General features: G+C 41.9%; 1 protein-coding gene across 3 annotated transcripts in view; it reads right to left on the bottom strand.

Annotated features, from left to right (window-relative positions):
• LOC108935150 (collagen alpha-1(XI) chain-like) overlaps nucleotides 1-13,952 on the bottom strand; it is an 84,227-nt gene that overhangs the window by 23,055 nt on the left and 47,220 nt on the right. For all 3 annotated transcript variants that reach the window (XR_001966186.2, XM_018753493.2, XM_018753494.2), the window contains 13 exons: nucleotides 13,747-13,791; nucleotides 13,572-13,625; nucleotides 13,429-13,473; nucleotides 11,594-11,647; nucleotides 10,469-10,522; nucleotides 9,016-9,069; nucleotides 8,707-8,814; nucleotides 6,418-6,507; nucleotides 4,929-4,982; nucleotides 2,202-2,309; nucleotides 1,607-1,714; nucleotides 445-498; nucleotides 133-186 (listed from right to left, as the gene is read on the bottom strand). Coding sequence is in view for 2 of the 3 variants with exons in the window: in XM_018753493.2 (XP_018609009.1) it covers nucleotides 133-186; nucleotides 445-498; nucleotides 1,607-1,714; nucleotides 2,202-2,309; nucleotides 4,929-4,982; nucleotides 6,418-6,507; nucleotides 8,707-8,814; nucleotides 9,016-9,069; nucleotides 10,469-10,522; nucleotides 11,594-11,647; nucleotides 13,429-13,473; nucleotides 13,572-13,625; nucleotides 13,747-13,791 (882 nt within the window). In the remaining variant the exon portion in view is untranslated. The remainder of the gene's footprint in view (nucleotides 1-132; nucleotides 187-444; nucleotides 499-1,606; nucleotides 1,715-2,201; nucleotides 2,310-4,928; nucleotides 4,983-6,417; nucleotides 6,508-8,706; nucleotides 8,815-9,015; nucleotides 9,070-10,468; nucleotides 10,523-11,593; nucleotides 11,648-13,428; nucleotides 13,474-13,571; nucleotides 13,626-13,746; nucleotides 13,792-13,952) is intronic.

Raw genomic sequence — 13,952 nt, 5'->3', positions numbered from 1 at the left:
TTGAAGATCTGAAGATGTGTTGTACTGTTTCTACTGAGTACATATACTGTAAACACCAGGGTGTCTCCAAATATGCTGTGAAATAATGTACAGTGCAGGTGGAGACTGGTGACGTAAGAGGTGGACACTCACAGCAGGACCGGGTTGTCCTATTTGACCCCGAGGACCAGCTGGACCTGGTGGACCCTAGAGATCACAGAGCACACACAAAAAATATCATTGTTAGGGATGATGTAATGCTGTACAATTAAGAATGATAGGAAGCACATCTAAAGAGTTAAATCTAAAAAAGATTAATTTTCACACAGAACCATCTGATTTTTCAGAATTGTTAAATATATATTTAAGAAAACTAGCAATGTCCCAGTCTCATAAAGATGGACTACGAAGTCGAAGGCTGTGACAGTCAGATAATCAATGTAAATCACAATGAAAACTACTTACTTGCTCTCCCTTGTCTGCCTTGCTTCCCTTTTGGCCTGGTTCTCCGATCTCCCCCTGCAGAACACAGTAAGTTGGCAAAGAAGGTCATTATTGTCACGTCCACAACACAAGCGACAACACCTGACTCTGCACTAGCTCCTGAGTAATCGCTCACCCTATAAAGACCCTCTTCAGCTCCCGTACCGTTGCGGAATCTTGTTTGGGACAACCGCCCTTCCTCGCGTTACTACACACACTCCTACTCTATTCACAATCTCCAGTTTTTTGACTCCTTGCTTCGTTCTCCGATCATGTCCATGGATCCTCGTTCCTGTCCCGTTCGCCGATCGACCGACCCTTTGCCTGTCCCTGGTTTTGAGAACTTGCCTCTTCCCTCAATTTCTGACGAACAACGCTACACTTGGGTTCAGCCGGCCCGGCTCCCTGTGTTCCGCGTGACAATTATGTGGGCACTGATTAAGGTACTGAGCTTATGACAAGTAGGATATAGATTTCAACGGAGGTATGGAACTCGGGTAAGGACTGCACTTCAGCTCAACATTGTTAGTGGGCACAGATGTATATTATTAGTTGGAAACGACAATTTTTGTTTTTTGAGTTTGTTTTTTTTGTTGTCAACTTCAATGAAACTCACTTTCAATATGACAGGCATTTATTATCAAGAATATTTTTCATCTGACTGTGCCAAAGATACCTTGTGGGTATGTTTGCCATTAAATGATCACTATGCTTTCCCATGGTTTGATTAATACTAGTATTGACTAAATATATGCAATATAGGCCATTACATGGATTTCAAAATTCTGGCACCACATTCTAAATGGATAAAATCATATTCTATAATACACTTGGTGGAAAATCTAGTTTTACGGCCTTAGGCTATTGTAAACAAAGCCTGGCTACCACAGTCATGCAACTGCAGCACCCTCATTGTGGACTGTTATTCACGAACAAAATGACAGGATGGGTTTTCCAGTCACCTCTCTTCCAGGTGCCGCTGTATGTTATCCCTAAGTATGTTGACGGATAAGACATGAGCATGCGTTTCTGCCACAGATGATCAGAAAATAAATGCATAGTGAATGATCATTGCTGATGCTTTTTTCAACAAAAAATGTACACTCTGAGAGTGGTGAGCAGTATGAGAGCAGGCTGGCCTCACCTTATCGCCATCCTCTCCAGGTGGTCCCTGGGGTCCTGCAGGTCCAGGGAGGCCAACTGGTCCCTGTATGCCATCCCGGCCTGCTGGTCCCATAGGTCCTTTCTCACCCTGCATTCAGAACATAACACAGTGAGTTGCAGTAGGCACTAACCCGAGGGCCAGTATCAGTCTGAAGAGGAGACGCTAAAACTATATAAATTCAAACAACCCACGTTAAATGAGTCTATTCCTCTTTCCTATCCTTTTTGAAAAGAAATTATAATTAAAAGAAATCCTTCCTACATTCAAGAGGTTAACCTTTGCCAAAGACAAAAGCTACCATGTTAAGAGCCCCAGAGGGTCTCAGATTACCCTTTTACAGTACATTATCTCATATGACAGTTTGCAGCTAATTGGTTCTTTAACTAAATTATTCTTTTTCCTATCAAAAACCACTTACTGGACATCCACCTTTATTGAAGATTATCAGAAATTAGTAACACCAGAAGGTACTATCAGGCTTCTCTTCAAATGTGCGTTAGACATTGATAAAGCAGCTGAAGGCTGGTGTGTTTGTCACTAGCTGTCCCTTCCAAACATGGTGGGGGAAACTCACCGGGGCTCCCTTCTCTCCAGCCGGGCCTGGGGGTCCCTGGGGTCCTGTGCGACCAGAGAGGCCAATAGGTCCTGCAGGTCCTGCTGCACCTCTCTCCCCTGGGGATCCCTGCAAAGAAGGCAGGAGCTTTTTAGTTTCACAGAGCGCAGACCAGTCCGAGGGCTCGGAACTGTGATACAATCTTCCCAGAAACTTCTTCAGTTCCGTGTAAAAAATGCACTAGAAATTCTAGAAACTGATGCACATGAATCAAGTAGTGCTTTCTATGCATTGACCAATTACATCATGCTGTTATGATCGGGGGTTGTTTTTAAAAGCACTTTTGTAGACTCCACTTCTCTTTTCAGCGTAATAGGTGTTCCATCTTACTTTTATGGCATTCTTTTATTAAAGACAAAATTATTCATGAGAAAGCCTGTTGTGTTTTCCCCGACCTTCCTCTGTCATTTATATGTCTAAACTAGAGAGCAAAGTAACAAATGATGAGTCATCCTCTGTTCCACAATCTGACTGCATATGAGGTTAAGTTAAGGCCAGAAATACTTGGCAAAAAAGAGAAAAAAAGAAACAAGGTTTAGGTTAAGGTTTTGTCTGGTCTCAGCAGGAGCTCACTGTTTCTACCTTTACGTTTATTCATTTAGCAGACGCTTTTGTCCAAAGCGACGTACATTTCAACAAAAGTACAATTTATGCATTACACTAAGAGAAGGAGACATAGCTGCAGGATGGAGAACAAAGTGATTGTCACTACCATCCAGACACAGCTCTTTGGACATACACATCCTGAACAGGACCTGCACTGTTTATGAACCTCTGACATTAGAGACTATCGAATGTTTATCAAAACAGATGCTAAAAATAATACTGAATAGTTTTAGAGAGACACTGCATGCCTTACAGACGTACTGTCAAACTCGGTGGAATCATCCTCCAAATATAAAGGGACACCTCCATTTAGTAGGTGAATGAGGTCAGTCAGGAAACAGAAGTAAGTTATCTGAGGACTACAGAGTGGTGGAGAAACAGCACCAGTTTTGCTTCAGCTAAACACCTCAGAACTGCGAAGAGTTGGTGAACTAAAGCAGCCTCTGCCCAAAGCAGCCTCTGCCCAAAAGACCAAAATGAAGCACATTCTTATCCTTTGTGGGTGCTTTATTGTGTACGCTCACAGGAACTAAAGGATCCACTACAACAAACTGTGCACCTCAACATGTGAGGCTGGTATGAAAGATGGATTGGAATTTATCTATTGATACATTGATTATAAATTGATAAATTAAAAAGTTTTGAAGCACTATCAGTGCGAAAAAATGGCAACAAGCAAATCTGGTATAAAGATGATAATGGTATCTAGTTACAATGGCTACAGTGACACAGACAGCTTAGTAAATTGCTATATGCAAATGCAGGTGCATGTGTGGTTGAGATTTTCATTAAAGAGGCATTTAGGGCTACCTGCTGGTTAACAAATTTTCCATCCCTCTCATATTTAATGCATGCTTAATACAGGCCCTGTGATTGTTCTGTCACTCTCCGTTGCAAAGTGCCACGCGTTAAATGCCATGTGGGACATCTGCTGCTCTTCATGCCACGCATATACAAGGTGGGTGGGGGCAGCGGTACAACATGCTGTGCCCATCACTCTTGTGAGGAGCCTACTCATGAGGCCTGCACGACTCTGTGTGGGAGTTCATAGATATACACACACAGGCACACAGAGTACAGCGCACACAAATACAAAAATGAGAACGTACAGCATGGCTCTTGGGGAAACACACACACACATACTCTCAGGGTACAGGCTTTGTGGGCACCTGGCAAGCCATAGGCATCCTGTCAGTCAGTCAAAGTCACATTTGCGTTGTGGGTAGCCACCTGCTGCTCACTGACTGATCACCGCGGCAAACAGCACTGAGACATCGCCTGCAGCTTGAGGCTGGCCAGCCACTCAACAAATGCTGTCTCACTGCACCAAGTCAAGCTGGGCTTTAATTCAATTGGCTAGAAAATTATAAATGACAAATGAAAAATTTTAAATTTAAAAATTAGCATATGTTCTTTGTGTGGATGAATATTGCATGAATAATACAGCTTGTGCCCTGGCATATAAATTATGCTTTATGCAGGGTCAAAAATAAATAATATATTAATGAGGAAGACTATACACAGATTATTCTAATAACATTATTTTAAATATGCGATCTCATCTACATAGTGAAGCTGAATATCTCCCCCAACACAATTAAGACACAAAGTGATTTCGGAACATAGCATTACACTGTCAGTTTTAACAAAGAGCAATTATACGGACAGGCAGTTCTCTGGACTTCTGGGGAAAATGTAGGACAGCTGAAAGCCAAGAGCTATTAAAGCACAGCTGTTAGACTTGTGTGTCTGCCACCTTAAACCTCTCCTGGGAGCTATGGAGGGTGACATGTCAAGAGACAGTAATTACAAGCTGGCTGTTGGCTTTATCTGAATGGAATTTGCCACTGAGTGCATTTGATCCCACCTTTAAAGGGGAACAACCTACCCCCTAGTGTCTGTGCTCTGATACTGTGTGCTGCAGTGAATCTCCTGAAGCAGCAGGCATTCATGCCCTTCTTGGTGCAATCATGTCACTGACTGAATGACTGTAACACCCAAACATCAGTTTTACTTCCGTATCTGTGCTCTTGTGTGTGCTTTTGTGATTTTTACTGGGGCACTAAGGTGAGGTATACTTACAATCGGACCAGGAGGACCCTGTGGACCCTCTCCTCCTTTCAAGCCAGCCGGACCCTAGAAAAAGAGCAGAAGAACATTCAAAATCCAGCAATAAATATAATAATCACTTTTAATCAACTAACCATGCTATTCCCTCCACATGCACATGTGGATATGTGCACACAGACAAACACACACGCAGAAATTCTGTTTCTAGATGACCGCCCAGGGGTAGGTGGCCAACTGGATTAAGCCGATCCACTTTTTGTGCCAGCTGACCGTTCTCTAGTTTGATGTCAGCCTGGAATTTTTGTTTTCCTCTCCTCTATTACCAGCTGGCAACTTCATCATTGCTTCATAGGCATAACACACATCAGTGATAACTCTTCAGTTATATTTGTTGAATTGTTTTTATTTAATTCATTTAATTGTTTTCTTCTGTCCTTATAATCTTAATTGTTCTTATTTTAATACATAACGTCTCTTGCAAAAGAGATGCAACAATTTTTTATTTGTTCTATATGCAAGTTGTGTCAGTCTTTACAATAGAGCGCTAAATACAAATAAATTTCAACATTTTAATACATTTCAATAAAAATCCCTCTTCTTATGTTTAAACTGAGCCATTTAAAAGGTGAAAAAGAATTAATCACCAGTAACTGAGCAGATTCATATTTAATCTGAATCTTAACAGTGTACAATTGCACAGGCACATCAGAGCTTTACAACCTCATGCTGCCCACTGTTTCTGCTTCTACAGCAGCACACTGTGTGTTTGGACTGTTTGCCTGCATTTCCCGCAGGCACATTTCTTTACACGCATACATCCTCTTCCCTCCAACAGATATAGAGTGGAGGGGCTGTCTCCTTAAAGGACCACCACACATGAGATGCGTGGGAAGTAATAAGGCCTTTTGTCACTGTGTGGCAGTAAATCATACCGCCATGAAATAATGAGGGCTGTAAGCCCCCTTTGACCTTGGCTTTCATTAGACAAGCGCAAACATTTGTTTTACTTTTCAAAACATAACCAGTAACTCTCTTGACAACACAGCACAAAAAAGCCCCTAAACTAGGAAGCACAGACAGTCTTGTGGTAAAGTGAATTTATTTCATATTAATTTGTGTGTGCTTCCATTTGCTCTTCAGCAAGTACTATAATTTGACTGAAAATAGACTAAAAACAGTCACTTTTGTGAGTGAATGGCATTAAAGCATCCTTTCAACATGAAAACTCTTGCACATTTGGGTTTTGGTTTGTTTGAAAAGGGCGTGATACAAGCAACAGGTGGCATAGTGGTTAGTGTTGCCACCTTTGGACTCAAAAGACCCAAGTTCAAGTCCCACTGCTGGTTGCAGTCTCCTTGAACAAATTACTTACTCTGAACTGAGAGTAAAAATGACCCAGCTGAGTAAACAGAGAAACCACTTCAAGAAGCATAATGTTTGAGAGTGTTCTGGAGAACAGTGTCAGCTAAATGAATAAATATAATGTAAATGTGTGACATACTGCAGCTCCAGGTAGACCTCTCTCTCCAGCAAACCCCCTCAGTCCAGAAGGCCCAACTTTCCCAGAGACTCCTTGAGGTCCAGGGTCCCCCTAAGAAGCAGAAAAACAGAAAGTACAACATAAGAAGAAGCTACCAACAAAAGCCTGAAGCACAAAACATCAGGAATTCTATCAATAAAAGATGCCTTGGACAGTTTAGAGGAGATGGCAGCTGATCAACTATTTATAGATCACTAATACCTATTACTGAAATTTCCACACATTTCCACATTTTCCAAACCGCTTGTCCCATACGGGGTTGCGGGGAACCGGAGCCTACCCGGCAACACAGGGCGTAAGGCCGGAGGGGGAGGGGACACACCCAGGACGGGACGCCAGTCCGTCGCAAGGCACCCCAAGCAGGACTCGAACCCCAGACCCACTGGAGAGCAAGACCTGGTCCAACCCACTGCGCCACCGCGCCCCCCGAAGAGAAAACAACAAAACAAAAAGCCTCAAGTCTAATTGGCTGCCTGCAGCCCTGTGAGCGTCCCGTGTCCACTCTAATGCCCCTGGACACAAGTTGCACTCCCAGGGACCCCCTTTGTTCTCTGTCCTGGGGGGGGGGGGGGGGGGGGGGGTATGACAACAAATAAATACGGTGGCTCTCAAGTCACAAAAAGGCAAGTGCAAGCTGCGGATTACTATTTACAGTGGTCCTAGACTTACTACGAGGTTCCTTTCTGAGAGGTAAGTAGACTTTGTCATTAGTCCACAATTCAATAAAAAGTATTATAGGAACCATGAGGAAACATAAGCAATCATGAATGCTACATTGTAGATTTTGGCCTTTTTATTTTTTCACTAATTTTATACATTCATGTTAATGCAGAATAATACCTTTTATAATACTATAAATGCAGTACAGTATTATTATTATATTTTCATGTTGCGCTAATATTTTTATTCTCATTTTAAAAATTGCTTTCTTTTGCTTTTTCTTTTCTGCACCACCAAAATGCTCATGTTTTTCACTTGTTAACCATTGTTTAAAAAAAAAGTAACTTGAATGGAATCACAAATGAAAGGTTCTGTAAATAAAATACATTTATTAGACACACTGAATCAATAAGAAATGCGGGCAGCACACGCAGCTGATGCTATCATACAGCAGATGGAGCAATCATAATTAGACATTATAACCACACATTAGATTTGAAAAATAATGTAAGTTTAATAAGAAGGTCATTGTAAGTGCAGGTTGTCATAAGTCACACCTGTCGTAATTTGAAGACTACCTGTTTCCTCTTTTCAAAAATTATAGGAACGTAAAATGTGAAAAACACAGCTAATCTATCAAAATGGAAACCCGTACAAGGTTGGCATAGTGAGGTGAGCAAAACAGCTTCTTTGGGTTATGTTGAAACATCATGTGTTTTCTCTGTGCTTATATGATGGAAGGTTCAATAAAAGAGAGACAGAAATTGTTGTGCCCTCTGAGCAGCAACCAGGGTGTTCCTGGACAAGCTGACAATCCTGGGGAATTGCACAGGCACTGCAGGAGGCGAACTGGAGAGTGACAGCTTGCCTGCTTTTTAGCATTGGAGTTGATTAAACCATCTGGCCCTTGGAGGAATAAAACGGAAGCAGGAAATGGGTGTGAAAACAGCAAGGCAAAATTGACCCAGATTTAATATGAACATCCTTCAACAAAGCCACTTCAATTTCTCTAAAATTGCTCTCCAAAGCCAATCGATGTGGGGAAATTGACCGTTCTGCATACTATTACTCACTTTTTTAGGCACTGAAACAGTAATGGTAATGAAGGGTTTAACATTACTGAGAGCTTTATCAGACTCATACTCCATTTTTTAATGCGAACATGACGTGTGTTGTTAGTATTGCTCTACTCATTAACAGTTTACATTTAGTGCAATATTATTCAGCCATGGCTACAAACACCACAGACACACACACACACACACACACACATTGTCTGAAGCCGCTTGTCTCAAGCAGGGTCACGGCAAACCGCGGCCTAACCCAGCAGCATAGGGCACAAGGCTGGAGGGGGAGGGGACACACCCAGGACGGGACACCAGTCTGTCCCAAGTTATAACAAGTAGGACTCAAATCCCAGACCAACCAGAGGGCGGGACCCAGCCAAACCCGCTGCGCCACAATGCCGCCCGACAAACACCAACGTAGCCTTTTATTATATTTCCTTAAAGTGCAAGGCCAGCAGGGTGAGGCTAGAATTGCAAAAGCATTAAGGTTCCCTGGGAAACAGCAGATCACAGGTGGCCATACCTTCGCACCCTCTTTTCCTGCTGCACCAGGAAGACCCTGCTCTCCAGGGGGACCAGGTGAACCTGGGTGTCCTCTCTCCCCAATGGGACCAGTCTCTCCAGTAGGACCCTGTTAAAACAACCCAAATCCAAAGCTAGCCAATATACTAAAGGAGAATGAACACTTAAGAGTTGAATGGTCTAAATTCTTAACACTTTAAATGGAAACCTGACTATATTAACACTTAAAATTTTTCAATAATTCTCAGTATCTCACAGTATGATGTGTATATTGGCAGTCACTTTTTTATAGTCTTAGGTGTTTACTTACTTGAGGGCCCACAACGCCACCAGGACCCGGAGGTCCAGTCTTCCCTTGAAATCCCTGGTGAGTCATAACAAAAGTTAAAACCAGTAATTGTAGGCACATATTGAGAAATAAATAGCCGGCTAACAGGTGTTTTCCTGCTTGTAGATATGAGGGGTGCCATCACATAAACACTAACAGCTTAAGACAACAGAACATTCCATTGCAAACATTATCCTTGATTAAGATTTCATTTATAAATCAAAAATGTAACTGCTGGAAAAGAGTGGTTTCTCTTACATGAAGCATAAGGAATTGATGACAGAATTTCTCACAGAATTCATTGCAGTAAAAACACCAACAGCCTTTTCATGGCAAGAAAACATCACAACCGCAGTGATCTATTTTGATGTGCAAACTCTGCAAGCTTTTCCCAACTAAGTAAATCAGACCATAAAAGCCTACTAATGAGATACAATTAACATGAGAGAATGGCAAAGAGCCATTTCTGAAGTTAATGCATCAATTTGTAAAGTAACCCATCATAGAGAGTACCCTTTGGCCCACCATTGACAATGCATCATCAGAATGGCAGTTTCCTCTCAGCCAACAGTCAACAGCATAAATTTAAAAAGAGCTAAAACCACCCACCTACAAATATTAAAAGTCTCTCTTCTATCACTGCCTATTAACTGCCTACTAATATTTGTTGGAAACTTGGGAATTCAACTAATAAATAAAGATTCTGTTGAGAACGACACGTGAATTCTATCAGATAATTCATTCTATAGAAACATAACAGTTTTGATGAATTGCCGCACAAGTTAATTTAATGGTTAATAGGTTATTTATGTGAGCACTTTGGAGGCTGAAAAACTTTTTATTAAAATGCTGGGTAGCTAAGACAGGATGCAGTTTTTGTGCTGTACTCCAATGACAACTCCCCAGTTCTGCATCTGTAAGGATTTGCTGAGGCAGACAACATTATTTGGACTGAGAGATGCTCACACAGCACAGACAACCACCTCTCTGTCCAATGTGTCAGTGGAAAGTGAAAAATAAAAAAAACAACAATCCAAAAGGATCTTCAGCATCCCTCCACTGACATGGCGGAACTAAATGACTCGGCCTGTTCTGGCTTTAGATCTGAGGGTTCATACAATGCCAGAGGCCACTGTGGTGAAGTATTGCTTTTAAGTCTTATTTGTTAGACACGCTGAGGCTGAGGACCTGCAAGTTGTCTAGTGGTATTTTTTGGGTTGCCAGAGAGCCGAAATGCAACCACAGATGACCGCAGGCCCCACAGCCCTTAATTATATGTGACTGGACCGACAGTTCAATAATACCTGTGTCCCTCTACTAAAAGGTGCCAGCTGCAGGAGTTCACCTATGCATGTGCACATGTGTTCAAAAAATCACTAGTGCTTGGGGGGTATAACATGACAGGGTGATGGGGTAGGTTATTTGTTTCACTTACAGTCTCTCCTCGCTGTCCTGGGTGACCAGGCAGTCCATCCTTGCCAGGTGGTCCCTATGATTTTAAAAGGATACATTTTCACAATGAATACTTTAACATACAACATACATCTTCCCCTTGCACCGATGAGATGCCACAGTACCTCTACTTTGGACCTGCTCTTACCGTGTTGTATTTTAAATCATCAAATACAGGTGGTCCCCGACTTACGATGGAGTTACATTCCGCAAAACCCATCGCAAGATGAAAATATTGTAAGTCAAAAATGCATTTAATACACCTAATACACACCTGTGCATGACAGACTGGGTGATGCGGATCACTGCCGCTGCCCTGCATTGCAAGAGAGTATCGCACCCCATATTGCTTGCCCGGAAAAAAAATAAAAATTCAAAATTCGAAGTACAGTGTCACGGACGAGGGTAGGAGACCGAGGAGTTTGTATGGACCCAAATGCGGGTTTGATTATTGTAGGAACCAAAACAAGGAGTAAGCAAGGATCATAGTCAGGAATAGACGTGAGTCATTCGAGGCGCAAACGTTGTTCTTGGGGCAAGACAGGAATCCAAGTTGATCAGGCAAAGCAGGAGATCTGAAACTGCAAACAGGGAAAGAAAGGCAAACGACGAAGAGGGACTGGAAGGACGAGGAGGCAAGCAGGGTTCTATCACTATTGCAGGAGAAGCGGGTTTACTCAACAAGGTTCCGCAACCAGGTGAAAAGCACGGCTTCCTTTATACCCAGCTGCTCTAATTCAGGGCAGGTGTGGTCGATTGGCATGAGGGTGTGGGGATGACATACGGTTTCTACTGAATTTCTATTGCCAGCTCACCATCGTAAAGTCGAAAAAAATTGTAGGTCAGGCCATAGTAAATTGGGGATCACCTGTACATTTTACATCATGAAATGAACGGATCTCAGCCACAGTAAAGTGATATTTTGATTAGAACTAATTTAACAATAACAACTTTATGTCTAAAACAATTTACATAATAGAACCTTATGTGGCAGCAGAACTGCTGCCACTGATGTCGGACTGTCTTCGGTTCATGCCTAAATGCACCGTGTGTAACTGAATATCTGATCAGGTGACTATAAACAGCCATGAAGACAGAGGATACCCACTGGGGGGCCTTTTGGTCCCGGGAATCCGACTGGTCCTTGGGGTCCTTGGGGTCCCTGGCAGGTACAGGAAGACAAATCAGGAACGGTAGGAGCACCAGCAGTGTGCATCAAAGACACAGAGCTCCTTTTGTGCATGAAAAACAGACAGCCTTGGGGAAGAAAAGAACCAATCCAGGAGCTGAATAATGCATGCAGGCCCTCATCCGTCATGTTGTTCTGAGGTCGGACTCTGAGATGGGACTCTGAGATGACAGTGAGCCCAACTACAGTGGCGTGACAAGGATTGGAAATGGCAAGTTCCAAAAGCTTTAAAACAGTCTCTTTTAGGAGGGGGATTCTATAGTATATACTGTCGGAGTTTCAGGACAACTCAAGGACGAATACTGAATAATTTTGCATGTGGTTTTCACCATTAGTGTTTACCTGTTGAGCAGACACAGAAATAAGCCATTTCTACAGATGGCCCTTTTTTTGGAGGTGCTAATATGGAACTAATGTAGAAATTAAACAATCATAAATTGTCCAAGCCTTTCAAACAAAATGGGAGTTTAAAGTGAGTTTTCTCAAAATCCTGATGCTGCTAGCCTTGTTTTCCTAACAAAAACTGTACTGCAACACAAGCAGAATTTTAATCACAGAGACTCAAAGAGAAGTGCTTGCATCAAAATGGAAAGGAGGTTTCCAACAGCTGTCAGGACAGTACCTCACATGCCTGCTTGATGATTTGAGTGACATGAGGAAGGGGGTCAATCTAAGGCTATTAATGAACAGAACTGAACCACAACCCCACAATAAACACAGTTCTCTCAAACTGAAGAAAGTTATGATCACACAAAGGCACAAGCAAGAAATTCATCCGCAAAACTGGTATGCAAACACACTGATTTTGTTAACTAAGCCACATTCAGTGTTTGATTGGGTAGCAATGCTCACTCATGCATTACTTCATACATGGGTGTCCCATTTAATTATGCTAAATTTGTCTAGTTGACAGAGCATACTGCCTTTTCAGCTGCAATTTCACCAGCAGCTTAATTGATGTGTCAGGCTACTGTTTGCTGGGTTTTTCCTGTTCTATACTGTAGTTGTGATACAGCAGTAATGCAAGTCCACACTCTTTATAGAAATTTGCAAGTCTCTGAGTGCCAAAGATCTCAAAAAATTATGTTGCTAACGGATTAATTTTGGAACAAAGTACACCAAATATAAAACACTTCAATTAAACTGCAATGGCATTATCCTCGAGTCTGCTTTATGAAATTGATATAAGTTTTCCACTTAATTCTGAAAAGGACAAATGCCACAGGAGTGCAATTAAACTAAGGCCAAGGTTCCGTTCACTTTGACAAGCATTCCAGTGGATTTACTAGTAGGTAATGGAAAATATTCATCACTGAACATGGATCTGGAATTCCATAAAAACTGTAATGACATCTCAAACATAACACACTCTTTTCTTCCATATGTGCTGAACATTAAGACAAAAATTACTAAGAGAATGTGCAAAAAAATAAGAGTTCAGACTGTTTCCGTCATTTAAAAAACAAAGGCTATGTTGTACTTCAAAACCTCCTTTACCAAACATCCAGATATTAAATGAAAGTAATGGTTTCCAGAAGTAAACAACAAGCTTTTCTGTCCCCCAAACCCATCCAGAGATTGTCAGATGTGTTCCTGCAACTGAATCTGGATCAGACACCAAACAGAACACAGTTCACAGTGGAAAAGTACTGGACTGCTTTTTAAAACACTAATTTTTTATTCGTGCTCTATTCCATAACACCTTCTGCCAAATCCCCCTGTAGCAACATCCTAGGGCAGGTCACAGAACTTACCCTTTCACCGGGTCCACCAGGGGGTCCATCGTTGCCTGATGTGCCCTGTGCAGAAAGCAGAGGGCAGTTAGGTATTGTAGGGTGTGTAGGTAAGTGGGTGTGACTGACACATAAATACAGATTTAGAAGAGAGTACATGGTACCTTGGGACCAGGTTTTCCTGTTGGACCCCTGGCACCCCGTCCACCACGTGGACCCTAAAAGTGTAAACAAAACAAAACAAAACAAAACAAAACAAAAAACAATCAGCTTAGTCTGTTTATGCAACCTGGATGAAAGGTTAATGTAATTAAACTGAATAAATCATTGAATTAGTACCGTTGGGCCTCTCTGTCCCCTGGGACCCGATTTCCCTGCAGTTCCCTAAAACAATAAACACATAAGAACAACTTACACATCAACAATCAAAACTGCACAATAGCAGACAAGAAAAAGGAGGAAAAAAGACTACATTTGTCTTAAGAAGTACAGTTACCAGAATAAAAAGATTAACGTGGAACGTGCACTTAAATGGTTTTTAGTAA

Source organism: Scleropages formosus, chromosome 3 (assembly GCF_900964775.1).
Source record: "Scleropages formosus chromosome 3, fSclFor1.1, whole genome shotgun sequence".
NCBI lineage: Eukaryota > Metazoa > Chordata > Actinopteri > Osteoglossiformes > Osteoglossidae > Scleropages > Scleropages formosus.
The sequence above is the reverse complement of the archived record's forward strand: the minus strand, read 5'-3'. Positions and strand labels throughout refer to the sequence as shown.